Source organism: Loxodonta africana, chromosome 7 (genome assembly GCF_030014295.1).
Source record: "Loxodonta africana isolate mLoxAfr1 chromosome 7, mLoxAfr1.hap2, whole genome shotgun sequence".
NCBI lineage: Eukaryota > Metazoa > Chordata > Mammalia > Proboscidea > Elephantidae > Loxodonta > Loxodonta africana.
Genome location: NC_087348.1, coordinates 17,244,565 through 17,269,535, shown reverse-complemented (window position 1 = coordinate 17,269,535; position 24,971 = coordinate 17,244,565). Strand labels below are relative to the sequence as shown.

At 40.5% G+C, this 24,971-nt stretch overlaps 1 protein-coding gene across 1 annotated transcript; it reads left to right on the top strand.

The window, feature by feature from the left end:
• Nucleotides 1-1,969: 1,969 nt before the first annotated feature.
• Nucleotides 1,970-23,371, top strand: LOC135231638 (glycine N-acyltransferase-like). Its single transcript, XM_064288028.1, has 4 exons — nt 1,970-3,143; nt 6,445-6,552; nt 10,053-10,179; nt 22,643-23,371. The coding sequence occupies exons 1-4, from the start codon at nt 3,066-3,068 to the stop codon at nt 22,816-22,818; spliced, it is 489 nt and encodes a 162-aa protein (XP_064144098.1). The 5' UTR covers nt 1,970-3,065; the 3' UTR covers nt 22,819-23,371.
• Nucleotides 23,372-24,971: the final 1,600 nt, after the last annotated feature.

Below are 24,971 nucleotides of genomic sequence, written 5' to 3'. Positions count from 1 at the left end.
ATAGGAGAAACTGTGTGTAGAGGGGAGGGGATTCATAGTAACTTTCTGTACTTTCTGCACAGGTATTCTGAAACTTAAAACTGCTCTAAAAAGTAAAGTCAATTTAAAAAAGTCACATACTTCTGGCCTGGAGGGTAGCCTTTCATACCGCCTCCTCTTCAATGGCCAGTTTTAATGCAATATCCTCTCCAAACACTTCCCCAGTGTCTCCACTTAGAAGTAAGTTCTTCCTCTTCCAAATATCACAGCTTCTAAAGAAAGCACTGCGACATAGCCACTTTTTTGCCTTTTTGTGTAGTTGAAATATTATGAGCTAGTTGTTTTGGTGATCACAATTGATGCAATAACTCAAATATGTAAAACTGCTGTTTTATACTACCTAGTAATTTCTATGGAGCCCCTGCCGGTGCAAACATTTACACACACGGCTGCTAACCAAAAGGTTGGAGGTTCCAACTCACCCAGAGGTACCTCAGAAGAAAGGCCTGGTGTTCTACTTCCAAAAAATCAGACACCGATTTTGGTGTCTGACACACATGGGGTCATCACGAGTTGAATCAACTCAGCAGCAATTGGTTAATAATCACTGCAGTACATATCACAGATCCAGGGGTGAGGATTAAAGATAAAGTCGAAGGTCCAGTGAGGCTCAGTGATAGACCGAGAACACCAGTTTGGAATAGGACTTGTTAATAAGAAAATGTTAATTGTTTATATTTTAGACCGTGTCAAAATGTCCTACATGAAAATGGCTGCTTTAAAACATCATGTACTGTCACCATGTCCTATGTGTGACTTAGTTGTTTCTAGCAGATATCATTGTTAGTTTTAGCCAGGTATCATTTCTCTTATTGTGAATTCCTAGAGGACGGGGTCCATATCTTTAATGTGTTATCTATCATATACCCAAAACTCCTAGCTCAGGAAGTTTCTCAGAGGAAGAACTCAAAATATTTATTGAATAAAAGAATAGATAACTGGGTGGATAAGTGGATGAATGGACAGATGGATGGATAGTTGCTCAGTTTTCTAACTGATTCACAGAAGTCTGCTTAATTTTTAACAAATCAGGATGGGGAGAATTCAGGTGGTCACCACTGCAAATGATATCCCACAAATAATAACATTACTTATAATAGTAAGTACTACTTTTTGCCAGACATTCTGTTAAGGGTTAGGATGCATTCTGTCATTTAACTCTTTGCAATAGATAGTATTATTCTCATCCCCATTTAATAAATGTGGAAACTGAAGTACATTTAGTCTAAGTAACCTGAACAAGGTCAAAGAGTTACTAAGTGCCTAGTCGTGATATGAGCTCAGTCTGACTCCAGTCTCTATGTTATACTGCATGTAAAGAAAATCTTGGAGAGATTAAATAAACTTGCTGAAGATCACACAGCTAAGAAGTGGAAAAGGTAGGATTTGATTTCAGGTCTGCCTGAGGTCAAGTCCAGGCTCTTCATCACTAGAATCGACTGCTCTTAGTTTTTATCTGATGGAAATTATTCTGATCATATTTCATTCTTTGCTTAGACTTCCAAAAAGGTCAGATTCAAATTTTAACCCTCTTCTCACCAAAGCATAAAACACTATTAGTTGTAATCTAAACGTCAGACTCCTTTCATATTGTTTTCCTACAGTTTCTTATTGCCTGACTTTCCCCGTGTGTGTGTGTGTGTGTGTGTGTGTGTTTAATATAAATTATGATGTACTACATGCATTTCTGGAGTGCAAAGTACATATCAGAGCCTTTTTTAATGAGTTGGGGGAGTAATTAATTAACACAGAGTTTATGATATAAACTTGACCTCTGGCTCTTGACAGCAAGATTCCACTGGAAACAACCCATTGCTGTTGAGTCAAATTCCGACTCAAAGCAACACTATAGGACAGAGCAGAGCTGCCCCATAGGGTTTCCAAGGATGTAAATCTTTACAGAAGCAGACTGCTGCATCTTTCTCCTTTGGAGCACCTGGTGGGTTCACACCTCTGACCTTTCAGTTAGCAGCCAAACATTTAAACCACTGTGCCACCATAGAAAATAAACAAAATACCCATTGCTGTCCAATCGATTTTGACTCATAGCAACCCTATAGAAGTGAGGAAGAAGAAGGTGTGAATACAGAGGAACAAAGGAAATTGGAGGAGGAGGAGGCCACACGGATTCCGGGACCATCTCATGGCACAACTCCAGATGTAAAGATACATCCCAGTCCTTCAATGGAGAAGAAGGGCAAGCCAATGAACCACTATGAATCCCAGTGTGGTTGTCTGCCACTGAAGACATTAAGAGGAAGAGGAAGTGAAAAAGAAGGAAGAAGAGTGTAGTAGTAATAAAATAACTGTTCAGTGCTTACTACATGGCAGGTATTCTTCTAAACACTTTGCATGTATTCACTCATTGAAGCCTCACAAAACCTCTGAGTTAGACACTGCTATTATCCCACCCACATGTGAGTTAACTTAGACAAAGAGGCTGAATAACTTTCCCAAGATTCCAGCCAACCAATCAACCAGTTGTCGTCAAGTCGACTCTGACTCATATGGCGACCCCAGGCATGTCACAACAGAACTGTGCTCCGTAGGGTTTTCAGTGGCTCAGTTTTCAGAAGTAGATCACCAGGCCTTCTGTGATGCCTCTGGATAGACTCGAACTTGCAACCTTTGTTTAGCGGTAGAACAAGTTACTTGTTTGCACCACCCAGGGACTCCTTCCCAAGGTTACATAGCTTGTTCCTGGCAGAATCGGGAGAATCACTGAAAAACAACTTCATTTCAAAAGATTCTACACATATTTTAAAAATATGCTTCTTAGTCTGAAAGTGAAACTAATGGGTGGAAATAATTAAAATGTAAGAAAGGGAAATTTGGAAAAAGGCCCCTGTGTGCTCTGCCAGTCTTATCCTTACTTGGAGCTGGTGTGGACTTTAGTGAAGGCATCAGCAGTGAAGAGACTCTGGCCATTAGCGTAGAATTTGCTACTCTTGTTTCTCAGCTTCCTCTGGCTCTTCTCATTCCTCCTTGTTTCTTGGTCTGCTCTCCAGGCTGAAGTGTCCTCTACCATGTTTCCATTGCAAGGAGCCCAGATGCTGCAAAAGCTGGAGAATTCCTTGAGGAAGAGCCTTCCTGAATCTTTAAAGGTGAGCCTGGGCCATTCTAAAGGGAGCAAGAAATGGCAACTTCCTCTGAAGGAGGAGGAAAACATACTAACATTTATTGAACACTTGTTCTGTGCCAGGCATTACCCATGTTCCTTCTCACTTAATTATCGTAATCTTTCTACAAAAAATAAAGAGCCCTGGTGGTGCAGTGGTTAAGTGCCTGGCTGCTAACCGAAAGGTCAGTGGTTCCAATATACCAGCAACTCTGAGGGAGAAAAATGTGGCAGTGTGCTTCCATAAAGTTTACTGCCCCTTTGGGGCAGTTCTACTCCCTCCTAGAAGGTCGTTATAAACTGGAATCAACTCAAGGGCAACGGGTTTGGGATTTTTTTTTTTTCTTTACAAGATATTTTCTATTACTTCCGTGTCGCAGATGAAAAAAGGGAAGCTCAGTTACATAACCTGCCCAATACCCACACAAATAGTGAACTGCAATGATATGTTGTAAGCATGGGTATATCTGAGACCAAACACAGCTTTTTGCTCTTGGCTGATTCAAAAAATATTCCCTTGTTCCTTTTCCTAAGAAACATTTCTTAACAACACTGGAAATTTATCCAAAGTTCTCCAAAGCTTACTGAGATTATACATTAATGTTTAATTTCCTCAGCAAAAGAATTTTTGCCAAGTGAGAGATCGACTGTCATGAGTGTTCCTTGAACATGGTCATAGGTCAAATTGTATTTTATCTAGCCTCAAAATATTGTGATTTACAAACTAGATCTATTAAGGAGTCTTAAAAAGAATTTTTAACTATGGGTCTTTCCATTGCAATGATATGTTTGCAAAGGGAGTGAATTCATGCATGTGTGTGTGTGTGTGTGTGTGTGTGCATGTATGTGTGTGTTTTAACACTCAGGCGGAACTGAAACTGAGGACCAGTTCATTTGAAGTTTGTTCAGCAAATGAAAATAGATGGCTTCTCACAACCATCTCCAAAGCCAACCAGCTTCAGATCCAGGTGTAGTAGTAGTGTGGAAATAGTATTGGCAGGGTCTTTTTGAGAACCACCTCCGTAGTGAGGTAAGGTAGCTCCCTTGGCTCCTCAATTTGCATGAGAAAATAGCATCCCTCTCCTTTATTTGCATACTAAAGATATACATTTGCCCCTAAAGGAAATCTAGAATATTTGTACACTAGGCACTTTTAGGAAAACCTGGTGGTGTAGTAGTTCAGATCTATGACTACTAACCAAAAGGGCAGCAGTTCAAAGCCACCAGGTGCTCTTTGAAAACTCTATGTGGCAGTTCTACTCTGTCCTCTAGGTTTGTATGATTTGGAATCAACTTGATGACAATGGGTTGGTTGGTTTGTTGCTGGGTATTTTTAATGGAGGTATAACCTACAACTGACCGTTACTTAATACTTACTTTTGGAATGGTTGAGTAACAGTCCATTCATTCATCTAAGTATTGGATATTGAATAGATTTTATCACATGTGACAACTCTGGTAGCCTCAATTTATAGTAGACACCTGAATCACAGAGGAGTCTGGGTAGTTTATAATCGGGTGTTAGCCTAAAGGTTGACAGTTTGAACCCACCCAGCAGCTCCTCAGAAGAAAAGCCTGTGGAACTGTCTCTGTAAAGATTACAGCCAAGGCAACCCGATGGAGCAGCTTTACTCTGTAAAACACAGGGTCACCATGAGTCAGGGGACAACTCGACAGCAGCTAACAAACATCAGTGATACCTGAATCACTATGTTCTGAGCTCAGTGGCTGGAAATATCGTAAATTCAGATAAACTCAGTAAGTTTATAAGGTTTTCTCCTTTCTCTTTCTCTCTTCTGTACCATCAACAATTCATGTGGGATGGGGGGTGACAGAAGGGATGGATACAGGAGTAGTTCTTGGTCACCATATGTCTATTGTGGCAACCATTGAAATGCACATGATCTTACTTGGTATTTGGTCATTGGGATACTTTCAGGCTGGCATCTGCTGAGGCTTTGTGTTCACACCTGTCATGAGGTCCATGTTGCTATCCACTGCTGCATTCCACAACCCAAGACCATAAGAACCTTCAGTATCCACAGGCACTCTCTCATTCTCTCTCCCATCTTGATGCTCCTCTTGAGATTAGAGAAGCTTAAACTGATACTTGAAAAGATTAAACAGCATGTCCTATATTGCAGGGTGAGGATCTAAGAATGGATCCAACCTGTAAGACCCCAAACCCTATTCTCTTGAGCACTAGGTTTTAGCCTCCATTTGCTGATGGGAGTTCATTTAACCTTTCCAGATGGTTATGTGGAAGTACAAGTTAAAACGTTTTAAATATGCTCATTACATTTGGGACAGGAATTACCCCTCTAGATTTCCTAAGAAAATATTAGGTACCCGTGCAATGGATTTTGTGCGAGCATGTTCTATGAGGAATAATTTGTTTTAAACTGAAATTTTGGAAACAACTGAAATGACCATCAATAGGCAAAGGAATAAACAAACTGTGATGCATCCATATAAACAAAACCTAACCAAACCCAGTGCTGTCCAGTCGCCCCTGACTCATAGCGACCCTACAGTACAGAGTAGAACTGCCCCATAGAGTTTCCAAGGAGCGCCTGGCAGATTCGAACTGTCGACCCTTTGGTTAGCAGCTGTAGCACTTAACCACTATGACGCCAGGGTTTCCGCATCCGTATAATGGGATCCTATAAAGCCCTGGTGGAGCAGTAGTTAAGAGCTAAGGCTGCTAACCAAAAGGTCAACAGTTCGAATCCACCAGCCACTCCTTTGAAACTTTATGGGGAATTTCTACTTTACCCTATAGGGTCACTATGAGTCCGAATAAACTCGATGAAAAATTTTTTTTTTAATTCAGCCTCTAGAAAATAATTGAAAATGTTTGCATATATTAACATGGAAATGTGCCCACAGTGTGTTCATTGGGCACACTGTGTGTTCAAGTTGCAAAACAGTATATATCAGGTAATTTTGCTTTTGTAAAATTGCATATCTCCATGAGTATGAATAAAGTCCTGAAAAACATCATATTAGAATATCAATAGAGAGCGGTGTTTTTTAAATCTTTGTTTTTATTGGTATGACTTTTTCACTCTATGTATAATTCTTACAATTTGATGGAGGAAAAAGTTCTTTTCATTTGGGGTAAAAACGTAGAACAGAATGATTATTTGGTTTAGATGCCCTCTTTGGCCCTTTCTACCACACACTTTCATGGTTTTATAGAAATAATCATTGTTCTGATCAAACACAAGGCACCTTGTTATCCCATCCTAACATGCCAACTCTCCTACTTTCTTGGAATGCGGCAGGTTTATGGGACCGTCTTCCATATGAACCAGGGAAACCCATTCAAGTTAAAGGCCTTAGTGGACAAGTGGCCAGATTTTAATACAGTGGTTGTCCGCCCTCAGGAACAGGTAAGTCACCAGATGTAGAATGAGTATGCTTTAATGTTTCTATTTGTTGAGTGCCTCTCATGTGACTGGCAATATGGCAGTCCCTGAGGGTACAGATATGAACCATGGTGATGGGAAACAAGTTCCTGCCATCAAGAAGTTCATACAGTAGAAGAGAAGATAAACAAATAACTTAAAACACGATGTGAGATATGCAAGAACAGAAGACGTACAAGATAAAGGACTAGTCCATACAAGGCAAAGATTAGTCCAAAGGACTAATGGATCATGGCCTCCCCCAGACTGAGTCCAGTGCAAGCAGATGGTGCCTGGCTACCACCACTGACTGCTCTGAGAGGGATACCAATAGAGGGTCCCAGACAGAGCTGGAGAAAAAAGTAGAACAAAATTCTTACTCTCAAAGAAAGACCAGACTTGCTGGTCTGACAGAGACTGGAGAAACCCTGAGAGTATGGCCTCCGACACCCTTTTAGCTCAGTAAGGAGGTCACTGCCGAGGTTTACCCTTCAGCCAAAGGTTGAACAGGCCCATGGAACAAAACAAGACTAAAAGGGTGCACCAGTCCTGGGGCAGGCACTTGAAGGCATGACGGAATAGGAAAGCTGGTAATAGGGAACCCATGGTTGAGATGGGAGAGTGTTGACATGTCGTGGGGCTGTTAACCAATGTCATAGAATGATGTGTGTACTAACAGTTTAATGAGAAACTAGTTTGTTCTGTAAACCTTCATCTAAAGTACAATAAAAATTTCAAAAGAAAAAAAAAAAAGAACTAGTCCAGGCAAAAGCTGATTAAAGCTAGATGTGTAGAGGTGATGGGAGAGTGTTTGAGACACATCTTGGTGGAGATTTCATCTGAACTGGACTTTGTAAGTAAATATATTTTTGTCTGACTGAGAAGGAAAAGGGCGTTCTAACCAGAGACAGTAGAAAGAGCAGACAGGAAGGTGTGAGTCTTCGCAGTGAGCTAGGGGAACAACAAAAAAGCAAAATTACACTGCTAGAATTTTCATGTACGTTTTGGGTAAAGGTTTTTTAAAAGTAGTAAAGCTAAATTGTTAATACATTTCAAAGACAAAAATTCTTAAGCTTATTTTAAAACATCAAGTGAAAATAGAAATTTATAAAGATAGTAATGGGATGCTTCTGCTACAAGCAAAATGCAATTTAAAAATCTCTAAGTCAAATAATGTGTAAAATGAAGAACTTTACATTAATAAGAAAACTTGGAAGGAAACAATAGTATTTGATCTTTTATTTTATATTGATCTTATGGAAAATGTATCCACGATATCATTGCTGACTTGTCGATCTATTTTTTGCCCAACATTTTCCAACTACACTGATTCTATACTAATTGGGATTGTATTTTCTGCGGGCTACTTCCTCCAAATAATCTCATCGGTTATTCACTGATTTAAGAGGATCTTTCTGAGTAAGTTGTTGGTTTGTTTTTCTGGGGCGATAATTTATGGTATTTTTTAAGGAAGCTTTTCTAATTGGTCCTCATTTGCTTTGGTTGCGTTCTGTATAGACAGAGATTTTAATCCGTGTTTATCTGCATCACATTTAACACTGTCATGTTCATCCTTTGTACGAGCTGCAAGACTTTGTGCTGTAGTAAAATTCACTCTTGCAACAGAAGTCTTCATTGTCGGTTGCTTTTATCATCTTCCTGTAAAGGATTATGGAGGTATAGCAGAGTGTTTTCCAAATGGTTACGCATTTTCTTTGAAATTTTAATGTATTATATGTGTAGAGAAACAGTATTCTGCTGCAATTATCCATCATAAATTTTTTTTATTGTGCTTTAGATAAAGGTTTACAGAGCAAATCAATTTCTCATTAAACAATACACATACTGTTTTGTGACATTGGTTGCCAGCCCCACACTGTGTCAAGGCTCTCCCCTTCTCAACCTTTGGTTCCCCATTACCAGATTTCCTGTCCCCTCTGGAGTTCTTGACCTTTGCCCTGGACTGGTGTGTCTATTTAGTCCAGTTTTGCTTTATGGGCCTGTCTAATCTTTGGCTGAAGAGTGAACCTCAGGAGTGACTTCAGTACTGAGTTAAAAGGGTGTCCGGGGACAAAACTGTCAAGCCAGGAAGTCCGGTCCTTTTCTGGGAGTTAGAATTTTGTCCTACATTTTTCTCCAGCTCTAATTTTTTTTATTGTTATCCCTGTTAGAACAGTCAGTGGTGCTAGCTGGGCACCATGTAATTGTGCTGGACTCAATCTGGGGGAAATCTTAGTGGTGTAGTGGTTATAAGCTATGGCTGCTAACCAAAAGGTTGGCAGATCGAATCCACCAGGCTCTCCTTGGAAACCCTATGGGGCACTTTTACTCTGTCCTATGGGCTCGCTTGAGTGAGAATCGACTCAACAGAAACAAGTTTTTTTTAGTCTGGTGGAGGCTGTGGTAGTTTTGGTCCATTAGTCCTATGGATGAATCTTTCTGGTTTGTCCTTGGTTTTCTTCATTCTCCCTTACTCCAGATGGAGTGGGACCAGTGGAATATCTTAAATAGCCACTCAAATGCTTTTAAGGTCCAAGATGCTATTCACCAAAAGAGGATGTAGAATATTTTCTTTATAAACTATGCTATGCAGATTGAGTTAGATGTCCCCCAAGATCTGTGATAAATTTAACACTTGAATCTCTCACCTTTTTTTCCTCTTCTTTACTTTTTTTTTTTTAATTGTGCTTTTGGTGAAAGTTACAGCTCATGTTAGATTCTCATACAAATATTTATACACACACTTTATGTAACCCTAGTTGTTATTCCTATCATGTGACCACGCATTCCTCCTTTCCACCCTGGATTTCCCTTGTTCATTCAACCAGCTCTTATCCCTTTCTGACTTCTCATCTTGCCTCCGGACAGGAGCTGTCCATTTTGTCTCCTGTATCTACCTGAACTAAGTAGCACACTCTTCATGAGTATCATTTCATGTCTTATACTCCAGTCTATTTTTTGTCTGAAGAGTTGGCTTCGGGAATGGTTTTAGTTCTAGGTTAACAGAGAGTCCAGGAACCATGTATTCTGTGGTTCCTCCAGTCTCATTCAGACCATTAAGCTTGCTCTTTTCACTAGAATTTGAGTTCTGCACCCCGTTTTTCTCTGGCTCTGTCAGGGACTCTCTGTTTTGTTCCCTGTCAGGGCAGTCATGGGTGGCAGCCAGGCACCATTCAGCTCTTCTGCTCTCAGGCTGATGGAGTCTCTGGTTTATGTGGCCCATTTGTTTTCTCTTGGACTAATATTTTCCTTGTGTCTTTGGCATTTTTCATTCTGCTTTGCTCTAGGTAGGTTGGGACCAATTGATGCAGACCCCTGATCTTGAGCTCATGATTTAAGTGATTCAGAAACAATGGCAATGCACTCCTAAAAATACCAATATTTTAGTACTGGAAAATTATCACAGTGTACTGAAATTCCAAAAACTAGCATCGCAATAATAAAACAGAATGAATTTGATTTATCCCCCTTTCCAATACAAACAGGAGATGACAGATGATCTTGATCACTACACCAATACTTACCAAATCTACTCCAAGGATCCCAAGAACTGCCTGAAATTCCTCGACCCACCAGAAGTCATCAACTGGAAACAACATTTGCAGATCCAGAGTAAGAGGCCTGGGATGTGTGCTGACTCACTTGTTTGTGCTGAGCAAGGCCCCCCTATGATTGGTACCTCCTTCTTACAAGTTCCAGACTCTCAGTCTGCTATCTTTTCTTTTTTTAAACTCAGCTGCAACTATATGTATAAAGGAAAGAAGAAGAAGAAAAAAAAAAACCCTCAAAGCTAGTAAAGAATAGATTTCACATACCAGTTGCTACAAAGTAGACTCCATTTCAAGGTAACTCCATGTATGTCGGAGTACAACTATGCTCCATGAGATTTTCAGTGGCTGATTTTTTGGAAGTAGATTGTCACGTCTTTCTTCTGAGGCACCTCTGGGTGGGCTCAAACCTCCAAAATTTCAGTTAACAGCTGAGAATATTAACCATTTGTACCACCCAGGGACTCCAGGTTTCATATAAGGAACCATAATATAATTTATTGGTGCCAATGACTTACGATATATTTTGCAAGGATATTCAGGATCCCTGGGGCTGATTAGTTGTGAGGGCAGAGTTTGCATCTGGACTTCTGTTCTTGGAATGACAAGCACAGGTCATTGTACCATAGAGCACTCTTCCAGTCACCAAGGACAACTATTGTGGTTATGAACATGCCCTCTGGAGTCAGACTGCCTAGGTCTGTTCCTTTCTGTGTGATTGAAACTTGCTGCCTGGATTTGAACTGCTGACCTTTTGGTTGGCAGCCATAGCACTTAACCACCATACCACCAGGTTTCCATGTGATTTTAGCCAAGTGATTTACCCTCTCTGAGGCTCATGTAATTCATATAAAAAGGTGAGGATAATAGTAGTACCTAAAACACGTTGGGTTGTTGTTGTGTGGCATTGAGTTGATTCCAACTCATAGTGGCCCCATGTGATAGAGTAGAACTATCTCATACAGTCCCTAGGTTGTAATCCTTAAAGGAACAGATCACCAGGTCTTTTTCCTGTGATGCTGCTGAGTGGGAGAACCGCCAAACTTTTGGATAGGAGCCAAGTACTTAACCATTGCATCACCAGGGCTTCTTATCTAAAACATAAAAAAAAAAAAATAGAGGCACTAAAAAGATGAAAGTAAATTTTTCTTTTAATAATTTATTTTATTTTGTTGTTATTATTCAGGATGTACACAGTGGAATATACACCAATTCAACAATTTCTACATGAATCAATTCAGTGACTTTGATTACCTTCTTTGTGTTGTGCAACCATTCTCACCCTCCTATTCCAAGTTGCTTCTCCCCCATTAACATAAACCTACTGCCCCCTAAGTTTCCTATCTAATCTTCCAAGTTTCTGTCGTCAATTTGGTCCCGTAGAGATAGATCTCAAAAGACCACAATGCAGGGGGTGGACCTAAGATGGCAGAGTAGTTCAGACGCTTTTGGTGAACCCTCTTACAAGAAAGACCTGTAAACCACATGGAATGATTATATGTACGACAAGCTAGGAGCGTTGGACATCAAAGGCAAAGTTAGAAAACATGCCGCATGGCAGGGGAAGGAAGAGACGGTTCAGAAGCAGATAGCAGTTGCCAAAACCGAATCACCAGGAACCTTCAGGCTGCGGTGGGCTGGTGGTACCATTTGGCTGCACCTTCCTCAGGGAGGAACAGCCAGCCCCATAGCCCACTCACACCTCCTGAACCAAAGAAGAAGGGCGCTCTTGGCAAAAGCTAATTACTGGTGTATATTTTACCATGCCCCTAGCCCTCAAGTTAGCTTCAGTGACTGTTGATTTCCTTGGGCCTGAGATAGGCTCTGCTGTGCTCCCTGAGCCATTCTCCTGGCTTTGGAGAAGGAGCAAATTCACAACAGAGAAAAAGATAATCTACCAGCTCCACTAACCTGGGTAGCTGAGGACAGAAGCAGCTCCCATTTGGCATGAATATTCTGTTGATTTTGAATAACTTTCTCCCCTCCACGAACCTGTGTGGGCCTATTTCAGGAGAATAGGCCCTTGTTGGCAGACTGCAACCATTTCAGCTGTGCAGTGGAGAGGTGGGTGTTTGATGTTTGACACTGCTTTGCTTATTAAACGGGGTCCTCACCTACCCACATCAGGGGCCTAAGGACTGGTGACTCAACTCAGGCCACCCAGCCACCCATGACAGGGGTCCAAGGATAACTGGTCCCTTTCAGTCAAATGCATTGGGTGCCCATGGTCCATCTGCAAAACCCACCCACCTGTGCGCTCTAGGCAACAGGGATGTGCTTTCCTCACAAACACTAGGGGGATAGTTGTCAATCCCCTTCCTTGTTTGGAGCATGATGCCTGCTACAACCAGATACTGGTACCTACATCCATCACTCCTGCCCCTCTAAGACTGTAGGAGAGAGTGTGTACCACACACTTGATGACCAACTAACTGGACACCTGAGCTGAATTCATACAAGAAAAGTAAGTGGACTCCTAGGCAGATTTTTTTTTTTTAGGCCGATATACCTGATAAGAGTTCAAGCCATCTGGTGACAGGATGTTAGAGCTACAAAGGCAAAAATAATCCAGCTAACTCAGTCAAGCAATGCATTTGGGCATATCAAAACAAAACAGAGCAAGAAGCTAAGATACAGTCAGCAAACATAAAATAAACTAATACAATAACTTATAGATGGCTCGCAGACAACAGTCAATATCAAATCACATAAAGAAGCAGACCATGATCCCCTCAACAAGCTCTCATGAAAAAGAATCAAGGGATCTTCTGGATGAAGGTACTTTCCTAGAATTACCAGATGCAGAATACAAAAGATTAATATACAGAACTCTTCAGGACAGCAGGAACGAGATCAGGAAGGAGATTAGGCAGTACTGAGAACTTGCAAAGGAACACACAGGGGTCCAAGAATAACTGACTCTTAAATACGAAGGTGAAATTAAGACATTTCCAGATAAGCACTAGTTCAGGGAATTTGTAAAAACCAAACCAAAACTACAAGAAATACTAAAAGGAGTTCTTTAGTTGGAAAATCAATAACATTAGGTATCAACCCAAGAGCAAAACACTGGACAGAGCAATCAGATGTCAACCAAGACAGAGAAATCACAAAAATAAATCAAGATAAAAAAAGCTCAAAACCAGGAAACAGCGATGTTATTATGTAAAAAAAGTCAGCATTAAAACCATAAAGAGGGACTAAGAAATGTAGTCATAGATGTTTCATGTGGAGAGGAAGACAAGGCGGTATAAAGAAATAAAAGTTAGGTTTAAACTTAGAAAAATAGGGGTAAGTATTAAGGTAACCACAAAAGAGAGTAACTATCCTACTTATCAAGATAAAATACAAGAAATAAATATAGACTCAGTAGAAACAAAATCAACAGCAATGAGTAAGAAGGAAAAAGCGATATATAAAGATAAACTACTCAGCAGAAAAAATTAAGCAGGAAAAAGAATCTGTCAACAACACACAAAAACGACATCAAAATGACAGAAATAAACTCATAAAAAATACCTATCCATAATTATGCTGAACGTAAATGGACTCAAGGCACCAATAAAGAGACAGAGAGTGGCAGAATGGAGTCAAAAAACACCACCCGTCTATATGCTGCCTACAAGAGACACACTTCAGACTTAGAGACACAAACAAACTAAAACTCAAAGAATGGGGAAAATATATATAAAGGTAACAACAACCAAAAAAGGGCAGGAGAGGGGATATTAATTTTTGACAAAATAGTCTTTAAAGTTATGTCCACCACAAAGGATAAGGAAGGACACTATATAATGATTAAAGGGACAATATGCCAGAAAGATATAACCATATTTAATATTTATGCACCCAATGACAGGGCTGCAAGATACAAAAAACAGACACTAACAGCATTGAAAAGTGAGATAGACAGTTGCAAAGTTATTAGCCTTCAACACACCACTTTCGCTGAAAGAAGCTCAATAAAGACACAGAAGATCTAAATGACACAATCAACCAACTTGACCTCATAGACATATACAGAACGCTCCACTCAACGGTAACCAAGTATACTTTCCTTTCTAGTGCACACGGCACATTCTCTAGAATAGACGACATATTAGGTCATAAAGCAAGTCTTAGCAGAATCCAAAACATTGAAATATTACAAAGCATCTTATCTGACCATAAAACCATAAGTGTAGAAATCAATAACAGAAAAAGCAGGGAAAAGAAATCAATCATTTGGAGACTGAACAATACTCTGCTCAAAAAGACTGGATTATAGAAGACATCAAGGGTGGCAGAAAGGAATTCATAGAATCCAATGAGAATGAAAACACTTCCTATCAGAACCTTTGGGATATACTGAAAGCAGTGCTCAGAGGTCAATTTATATCAAAAAATGCACACATCCATAAAGAAGAAAGGGCCAAAATCAAAGAATTATCCCTACAACTTGAACAGAGAGCAACAAAAGAAACCCTAAGGCACCAGAAGAAAGCAAATAATAAAAATTAGAGCAGAATCAAAAGAAATAGAAAATAGAAAAACAATTTGAGAGAGTTACAAGACCAAAAGCTGGTTCTTTGAAAAAAATTAACAAAATTGATAAACCATCAGCCAAACAGAAAAAAAAAAGCAGGACAGGAAGCAAATAGAGCCAATAAGAAATGAGATGGATGATATTACAATGGACCCAACTGAAATTAAAAGAATCATATCATATTACCACAAAAAATTGTGCTCTAACAAATTTGCAAACCTAGAAGAAATGAATGAGTTCCTAGAAAAACACTGCCTACCTAAACTAACACAAACAGAGGTAGAACAACTAAATAGACCCATAACAAAAGAAGAGATTGAAAAGATAATCAAAAAACACCCAACAAAATAAAAAGCCCAGGCCCAGATGGCTTCACTGCAGAGTTCTACCATAATTTCAATGCTTGTTTTTCACCAATGCCCCCACGTGTCTGTCAGTTTGTCCTATTGTGGGAGCTTGCGTGTGATGTGATGCTGAAAGCTATGCCAACAGTATTCAGATACCAGCAGGGTCACCTATGGAGGACAGGTTTCAGCTGAGCTTCCAGACTAAGACAGACTAGGAAGAAGGACACGGCAGTCTACTTCTGAAAAACATTAGCCAGTGAAACCCTTAGGAATAGTAGTGGAAGATTGTCTGATATAGTGCTGGAAGATGAGCCCTCCAGGTTGGAAGGCACTCAATTGATGACTGGGGAACAGTTGCCTCCTCAATGTAGAACCCACCCAAACCCAGTGCTGATGAGTCAATTCTGACTCATAGCGACCATATAGGACAGAGTAGAACTGCCCCACAGAGTTTCCAAGGAGCACCTGGCAGATTCGAACTGTCGACCCTTTGGTTAGCAGCCGTAGCACTTAACCACTATGCTACCAGGGTTTCCCCTCAATGCAGAGCCGACCTTAATGACGTTGTTAGAGTAAAGCTTTTGGGACCTTCATTTGCTGATGTGGAAAGACTCAAAATGAGAAGAAATAGCTGCAAACATCCATTAATAATTGGAACCTGAAATGTACAAAGTATGAATCTACGAAAATTGGAAATCTTCAAAAATGAAATGGAACGCACAAACATCATATCCTAGGCATTAGTGAGCTGAACTGGGCTGGTATTGGCCATTTCGAATCAGACAATCCTATAGTCTACTATACTGGGGATGACAGCTTGAAGAGGAATGGTGTTGCATTCATTGTCAAAAAGAACATTTCAAGATCTATCCTAAAGTACGATGCTGTCAGAGATAGGATAATATCCACACGCCTACAAGGAAGACAAACTAATATGGCTATTATTTAAATTAATGCACCAAACACTAGGGCCAAAGATGAAGAAATAGAAGACTTTTATCAGTTGCTGCAGTCTGAAATTGGTTGAACATGCAATCAAGATGCATTGATAATTACTGGTGATTGGAATGCGAAAGTTAGAAACAAAGATGAAGGATCAGTAGTTGGAAAATATGGCTTTGGTGATAGAAACAATGCCAGAGATCAAATGATAGAATTTCACAAGTCACAATGACTTCTTCATTGCAAATACCTTCTTTCACCAACATAAATGGTGACTATACACATGGCCCTTGCCAGATGAAACACACAGAAATCAAATTGACTACATCTGTGGAAAGAGACAATGCAAAAGCTCAATATCCTCAGTCAGAACAAGGCCAGGGGTCGACTGTGGAACAGACCATCAATTGCTCACATGCAAGTTCAATCTGAAACTGAAGGAAATCAGAGCAAGTCCACGAGAGCCAAAATATGACCTTGAGTATATCCCACCTGAATTTAGAGACCATTTGAAAAATACAAATGATACATTGAATGCTCGTGACCAAAGACCAGACAAGTTGTGGAATGACATCAAGGACATCATCCATGAAGAAAGCAAGAGGTCATTGAAAAGACAGGAAAGAAAGAAAAGACCAAGATGGATGTCATAGGAGACTCTGAAACTTGCTCTCAAACTTCGAGCAGCTAAACGAAAAGGGAGAATTGATGAAGTAAAAGAACTGAACAGAAGATTTCAAAGGGCAGCTCGAGAAGACAAAGTAAAGTATTATACTGACTTGTGCAAAGAGTTGGAGATGGAAAACCAAAAGGGAAGAGCATGCTCGGCGTTTCTCAAGCCGAAAGAACTGAAGGAAAAATTCAAGCCTCAAGTTGTAATAGTGAAGGATTCTATGGGGGAAATATTAAACGACACAGGAAGCATCCAAAGAAGATGGGAGGAATACACAGAGTCATTATACCAAAAAGAATTAGTCAACGTTCAACCATTTTTAAGAGGTGGCATATGATCAAGAACCGATGGTACTGAAGGAAGAAGTTCAAGCTCCTCTGAAGACACTGGCGAAAAACAAGGCTCCAGGAATTGATGGAATATCAATTGAGATGTTTCAACAAACAGATGCAGCGCTGGAGGTGCTCACTTGTCTATGCCAAGAAATATGGAAGACAGCTTCCTGGCCAACTGAGGGGAAGAGATCCATATTTATGCCTATTCCCAAGAAAGGTGATCCAGCCAAATGTGGAAATTATAGAACGATATCATTGATATCACATGCAAGCAAAATTTTGCTGACGATCATTGAAAAATGGCTGCAGCAGTGTATCAACAGGGAACTGCCAGAAATTCAGGCCAGTTTCAGAAGAGGACACGGAACCAGGGATATCATTGCTGATGTTAGATGGATCCTGGCTGAAAGCAGAGAATGCCAGAAAGATGTTTAGCTGTGTTTTATTGGCTATGCAAAGGCATTCAACTGTGTGGATAGTAACAAATTATGGATACCCTTGAGAAGAATGGGAATTCCAGAACCCTTAATTATGCTCATGAGGAATCTTTACATAGATTAAGAGGCAGTTGTTTGGACAGAACAAGGGGATACTGATCAGTTTAAAGTCAGGAAAGGTGTATATCAGGGTTGTATTCTTTCACCTTACCTATTCAATCTGCATGCTGAGCAAATAATAGGAGCAACTGGACTATATGAAGAAGAACGGGGCATCAGGATTGGAGGAAGACTCATTAACAACCTGTATTATGCAGATGACACAACCTTGCTTTCTGAAAGTGAAGAGGACTTGAAGCACTTAGTAATGAAGATCAAAGACATAGCCTTCATTATGGATTGCCTCTCAAAATAAAGAAAACAAAAACCTCACAACTGGACCAGTGAGCAACATCATGATAAATGGAGAAAAGATTGAAGTTGTCAAGGATTTCATTTCACTTGGATCCACATTCAACGGCCATGGAAGCAGCAGTCAAGAAATCAAGATTCACATTGCACTGGGTAAATCTGCTGCAAAGGACCTCTATAAAGTGTTGAAGAGCAAAGATATCACCTTGAAGGCTAAGGTGCACCTGACTCAAGCCATGGTATTTTCAATTGCATCATATGCATGTGAAAGCTGGAAAATGAATAAGGAAGACTCTAGAAGCGTTGACGCCTTTGAATTGCGGTGTTGGCGAAGAATATTGAGTATACCATGGACTGCCAAACGAACAAACAAATCTGTCTTAGGAGTAGTACAAGCAGAATGCTAATGCATGTGATCAGGAACCAATGGTACTGAAGGAAGAAGTCCAAGCTGCTCTGAAGGCATTGGCAAAAAAGAAGGCTCATGAACTTAGAAGCAAAAATCATCAACAAAATTCTAGCCAATAGAATTCAACAACATATCAAAAAAATAATAATAATAACTCTCCATGGCCAAGCTAGATTCATATGTAGGGATGATTCAACATTAGAAGAACAATTAATATGATCCATATTTTTTTTTTTATGCTATAAATAAAAGAGAAGCACCACATTATTTTATCAATTGATGCAGAAAAGGCATTTGACAAAGTTCAACACCCATTCGTGGTAAAAAGTCTCAGCAAAATAGGAATACAAGGAAAATTCCTCAACATAATAAAGGGCATTTATACAAAGCCAACAGCCAACATCATCCTAAATGAAGAGAGTCTGAAAGCATTCCCCTCGAGATCAGGAATCAGACAAGGATGCCCTTTCTCACAACTTTTATTCAACATTTTGCTGGAGGTCCTAGCCAGAGCAATTAGGCTAGATAAAGAAATAAAGGGCATCCAGATTGGTAGGAAAGAAGTAAAAGTATCTCTATGTGCAGATGGCATGATCATACAGACAGAAAACCCTAAATAATCCTCAAGAAAACTACTGAAACCAATAGGAGAGCTCAGCAGAGAATCAAGATACGGTATAAACATTTGAAAATCTGTTGGATTTTCTACACCAGCAAAAAGAACATCGAGGAGCAAATCACCGAATCTATACCATTTACAGTAACCCCCAAGAAGATAAAATACTTAGGAATAAATCTTACCAGAGACATTAAAGACCTGTACAATGAAAACTACAAGACACTACAGCAAAAAACCAAAAGAGACCTACATAAGTGGAAAAACACACCTTGCTCGTGGATGGGAAGACTTAACATTCTAAAAATGCTCATTCTACCAAAAGCGATCTATAGACACAATGCAAGTCTGATCCAAATTCCAACGACATTTTTTAATGAGATGGAGAAACAAATCACGAACTTTTTATGGAAGGGAAAGAGGCCCCAGATAAGTAAACAATTACAGACAAAGAAGAACAAACTGAGAGACCTCACTCTACCTGATTTTAGAACCTATTATACTGCTGCAGTAGTCAAAACAGCCTCGTATTAGTACAACAACAGATACAGAGGCCAATGAAACAGAATTGAGAATCCAGACATGAATCCATCCATATATAAGCAGCTGATATTTGACAAAGTCAGTTAAATGGGGAAAGGACAGTCTCTTTAAGAAAAGGGGCTGGCATAACTGAATAGCAATCTGCAAAAAAATGAAACAAGACCCATACCTCACACCATGCGCAAAAACTAACAATGGATCAAAGACCTAAATACAAAATCTAAAAAGGTTAATACCATGGAAGAGAAAATGGGGACAGTGCTAGGAGCCCTAATACATGGCATAAACACTATAGAAAACATTGCTAACAATGCAGAACAGAAACTAGAAGACTGCGAGCCCCTAAAAATCAAACACCCCTGGTCATCCAAAGACTTCACCAAAAGAGTAAAACGATTACCTACAAAACCTACAGACAGGGAAAAAGTTTTTCGCTATGACACTTGCCATCAGCGTCTGATCTCTAAAATCTACAGGATACGGCAAAAACTCAAGTAGAAAAAGACAAATAATCAAATTAAAAAATGGGCAAAGGATATGAACAGGCACTTCACTAAAGAGGACGTTCAGGTAGCTAACAGATACAGGAGGGAATGCTCACGAGCATTAGCCATTAAAAAAAAAAAAGAGAAATGCAAATCAAAACTACAATGAGATTCCATCTCACTCCAACAAGGTTGGCATTAATCCAAAAAACACAAAATAATCAATGTTGGAGAGGTTGTGGAAAGATTGGAAAACTTATATGCTGCTGGTGGGAATGTAAAATGGCACAACCACTTTGGAAATCAATTTGGTGCTTCCTTAAAAAGCTAGAATTAGAAATACCCTACAATTCAACAATCCCACCCCTTGGAATATATCCTAGAGAAATAAGAGCCTTTACACGAACAGATATATGAACACTGATGTTCATTGCAGCACTGTTTAGAATAGTAAAAAGATGGAATCACCCAAGGTGCCCATCAGTGGACAAATGGGTAAATAAATTATGGCATATTCACTCAATGGAATACTACGCATCAATAAAGAACAATGATGAATCTGTGAAACATTTTACAGCATGGAGGAACCTAGAAGGCATTATGCTGAGTGAAATTCGTTAGTTGCAAAAGGGCAAATATTGTATGAGACCACTATTTTAAGAACTCAAAAAATAGTTTAAACAGAGAAGAAAATATCATTTGAGTGGGGAGGGAGTGAGGGAGAGGGGTTTTCACTAATTAGATAGTAGATAAGAAGTATTTTAGGGAAAGGGAAAGACAACACATAATACAGAAGAGGTCAGCACAACTGGACTAAACCAAAAGCAAAGAAGTTTCCTGAATAAACTGAACAGTTTGAAGGCCAATGTAGCAGGGGCAGGAGTTTGGGGACCATGGTTTCAGGGGACATTGAAATCAAGTTGCATAATAAAATCTATTAAGGAAACGTTCTGCATCTCGCTTTGGAGAGTGGCATCTGGGGTCTTAAATGCTAGCAAGCAGCCATCTAAGATGGGTCAATGGGTCTCAACCCACCTGGAGCAAAGGAGGAAGAACACCAAAGACACAAGGTAATTATGAGTCCAAGAGGCAGAAATGTCCACATGAATCAGAGACTACATCAGCCGGAGACCAGAAGTAGATGGTGCCTGGCTACAACTGATGGCTGCCCTGACAGGGAACAAGACAGAGAACCCCTGAGGGAGCAGGAGAGTAGTGGGCTGCAGACCTCAAATTCTTGTAAAAAGACCAGACTTAATGGTCTGACTGAGACTAGAAGGACCCCAGATTTCATGGTCCACAGACCTTCTGTTAGCCCAAGAGAGGAACCATTCCTTTAGCCAACTCTTCAGACAGGGATTGGATCAGACTATGGGATAGAAAATGATACTGGTGAAGAGTGAGCTTCTTGGATCAAGTAGACATATGAGACTATGTGGGCAGCTCCTGTCTGGAGAGGAGATGAGAGGACAGAGGGAGTCAGAAGCTGGCCAAATGGACACGAAAACAGAGAGTGGAGGGGAGAAGTGTGCTGTTTCATTAGTGGGAGAGAAACTAGGAGAACATAACAAGGTGTACATAAGTTTTTGTATGAGAGACTGACTTGGTTTGTAAACTCTCACTTAACACACAATGAAAATTAAAAAAAAAAGCACAAGGCAGACATTCTTTACTAGTTAAGCTAATCTATTGTTTGGTTTTAAGAAAACTTCAGTGAAGTGAAATCTTGAATAGGAAGAGCTTAGCACAATACCTGAATATATCAGTTAGCTTTTGCAGCATAGAAAAACCACCCCAAAAGTTAAATCAACAATTGCTGATTCTTAAATTTCTGCAAATCAGCGATTAGGCTGGGCTTTGGCTGGTATTCCTGGGTTTACTCATGCAGTTGTGGTCAGGTGGTGGGTGGAGTATGGGCTGGTTGCTATAATGTGACCTCACTCACATGTTTGAATGATTGTTCTGGCTGTCAGTTAGTGCCAGCTGTTGGCTGTGGTGACAGGGTGATAAAGCCCCATGTAGGCTAGTATATGTAGGTTCTCAGGTATCCTAGTGTACCCGCCACCCACTGTTGTGGAGCCTATTCTGATTCATACTGGCCCTATAGGACAGAGTAGAGCTGCCCCACAGAGTTCCCAAGGAGCACCTGGTGGGTTCGAACCACCGACCCTTTGGTTAGCAGCTGTAGCACTCAACCACTACGCCACCAGGGTTTGCTAGTGTAGGCCTACTTGTATGGTATGAATTTCAGAGTAACTGAGAGCAGAAAAAGAGGGCAAGCTCCAACAGGCAAGCACTTTTAAGCCTCTCCAAACATCAAATTTACTTTTCTCCCGTTGGTGAAAGGAAGTCACATGACCACAGTAAGCCTCATTGCATTAGGGTTCTATCCCAGGAAATGGATAGCGGGAGGTTTGGACAAATTATGGATTATTACTGCAAAAATTTGCCGTTTTGAGAATAGAATAAGTGCTCATAGATGTTGGCTACTTTTTCTTTATAACTCACCTCTTTTAATTACCAAAACTGCATGGTTATGCAGACTGGAACACTTGGTTCTGGTCTTGGTGCTGCCATTAATGGCATGACCGTGGCTAAATCAACCCCTGGGCATGTTTCCACTTGTATAAAACAAGGAAAATGACACAAATGCTTAATACATAATACTAAAGCCATAGAGCAGCAGCACCAACCCCAAAACCATGTTTTTCTGAATTTAAATCCTAGACACTTCCTACTCCACTGGAGAGCTTCTCCCTAGAATGTACTTGAGCAATTACATCTCTCCTTATAATCCTGTCTAGGTTCACAGTCCAGCCTGAATGAGGTGATACAAAGTCTTGCAGCTACTAAACGGTTCGAGGTCAAGCACACACAACGCATCCTCTATATGGCGCCTGAGACACTGAGGAAACTGGTTCCTTCTTTGCTGGATGCAAAGAACTTATCACCCGTGAGTGGCAGAACCAAGGCCATGTGAGTGTGATAAAAGTTACTCTGCATTACATGTACCTCTGACTACTAAAGGAGCCCCCTAACTTCTTTCCCTGCTTTCTGCTTCAAGGCTATCAAATCAGGCCTCTGTCTACTTCTTCAACCTGTCTTGTCCTTTCTGCTCATTCCCTCCAACAACACTGGCCTTCTTTCTGTTTTTCTGTTACCACACGCTCATCCATACTCCAGGACTTTGCACTTGCTATTTCCTCTGCCTGCTCTGTCTCTCAAGACAATAGCGGTAAGAGCAATTGTAAAACTTCATAAAACCTGTTGCCGTCAAGTGGATTCCAACTCATGGTGACCCCATGTGTTACAGAGTAGAACTGTACTCCATCTGATCACCAAGTCTTTTTCCTGAATCGCTGTTGAGTGAATTCGAGCCACCAATCTTTTGGTTAGCAGCTGAGTGCACTACCAGGGCTCCTTACAAAATTCATACTCATGAGCTTTCCTTTTCTCTTGGCCTCTCCACAGCAACCAAGAGCTGTTTAAGCCCTCATCGTTGGATGTCACCCACGCTGCCTTAGTGAATAAAGTTTGGCTCTTCGGTGGCAATGAGGACAGTCAGAGATTTATTGAGCGCTGTATCCAGACCTTCCCCACGTATTGTCTTTTGGGGCCCAAAGGGACCCCTGTGTCCTGGGCCTTGATGGATCAGACTGGAGAGACAAGGATGGGAGGTACCGTGCCTGAGTACCGGGAACAAGGCCTTGCTTCCCATGTCGCCTATCACCATCTCCAGGCTCTTCTCAAACTTGGCCTCCCCGTCTATTTTCACACAGACAAGAGCAACAAAGCTGTACAAAGACTGAATCACAATCTGAACCATATCATCCTGCCCTGTACCTGGAACCAGTGGAACTGTGTGCCGCTGTGATGCTGCACCTGAACATAGTTAACGTTGGGGGGTGCGGCTGGGCATGTGGCTGGAGGAGCAGGTGGGTGGATGGAGAAAAAGAGCAAATTGTAACCACTGGTAAAGGAGTGAGAGCTATTTGGGTTCTGGGGAAGCAGAAATGCATAGCGAACAGAACAGCCACGGTCACTAACCTCAAGGAGCTCATAGACGTCCATTTGGTGCCTTAGTAGGAAGCAGACTCAGCATTCCTTCAGTGGCCTCCACGTTGTTTAGTGCCCCACATTTCCAGGATTTATGCAACATACTTTCACGAGCAGCATCCCTGGCCTCTACCCACTAGATGCCAGTTGCATCCTCCCTCCCAGAATTGACAACCAAAAATATCTCCACACATTCGCAAATGTCCCCTGGAGGCAAAATAGCCTCTTGCTGAGAACTACCAGTTTAGAGTTGTGGTTCTCAGACTTGAGCCTGCATCAAAATCATCTGCAGGCTTCTTAAAACCAGATTGCTGGGCCCCATCCCCAGATTTTCTGCTTCAGTTGATATGGAGTAGGGCCCAAGAATTTGCATTTCTCACAAGTTCCCAAGAGATCCTGATACTGCTGGTCCAGAGACATCCTTTGAGAACCACTGGTGTAGAGAAATAATAGAGTGTATCGTACTCCCTAGAATTCCACTCTAATTAAGCATATAGATTTCACTTTTGTAGTTATAATAGAAACTTGTGTTCCAATTGACTTTCCATGTTATTTCACAGAAACACCTTAAAATTTCTGTAACTTTTTCACTTTGATGGTGGCAAAATATTTAATCACACTGATATAGTACCATTTACTTCCCTTGTTGGTGAACACTGAGGTTTATATTCTTTCATTTTTTTCCCTTTTCTTCATTTTTCTCTTTCCTTCCTTCATCTCTCCCTTTCTTCCTCCTTGCTTCCCTTCATTCCTTCCTCTCTCCCCTCCTTCTTTCCTTTTCATTTCTTCCTTCTTTAGTCTTTTTCTTAAACTTATTTCCTTGAGGAGAATTCCCAAATCTAGAAATGGCAAGTTCCAAAAGGGCTCACATCCTCATAACTCTTGACTTAGATTTCCAGATTTAGGTTTCTCCATGCTGGCAGCACCGATGTGAATCTGTTAAATTCTCCACAGTTTTCCTCATTTCAACAACAATAATAAATATTAATCGATCACTTAGAATGTGCCAGGCATTGTTCTATGCCTTTGGGACATAGCAACAAATAAATACCTTCTGTGAAATTTATAATCTATGTT

What these genes read in the sequence shown, in the direction of transcription:
- LOC135231638 (XM_064288028.1), top strand. Translation starts at nt 3,066, where the DNA reads ATGTTTCCATTGCAAGGAGCCCAGATGCTGCAAAAGCTGGAGAATTCC. An exon ending in TTGTCCGCCCTCAGGAACAG is followed by an intron (nt 6,553 to 10,052) that starts GTAAGTCACCAG and finishes CAATACAAACAG; the next exon opens with GAGATGACAGATGATCTTGA. An exon ending in ACAACATTTGCAGATCCAGA is followed by an intron (nt 10,180 to 22,642) that starts GTAAGAGGCCTG and finishes AATCCTGTCTAG; the next exon opens with GTTCACAGTCCAGCCTGAAT.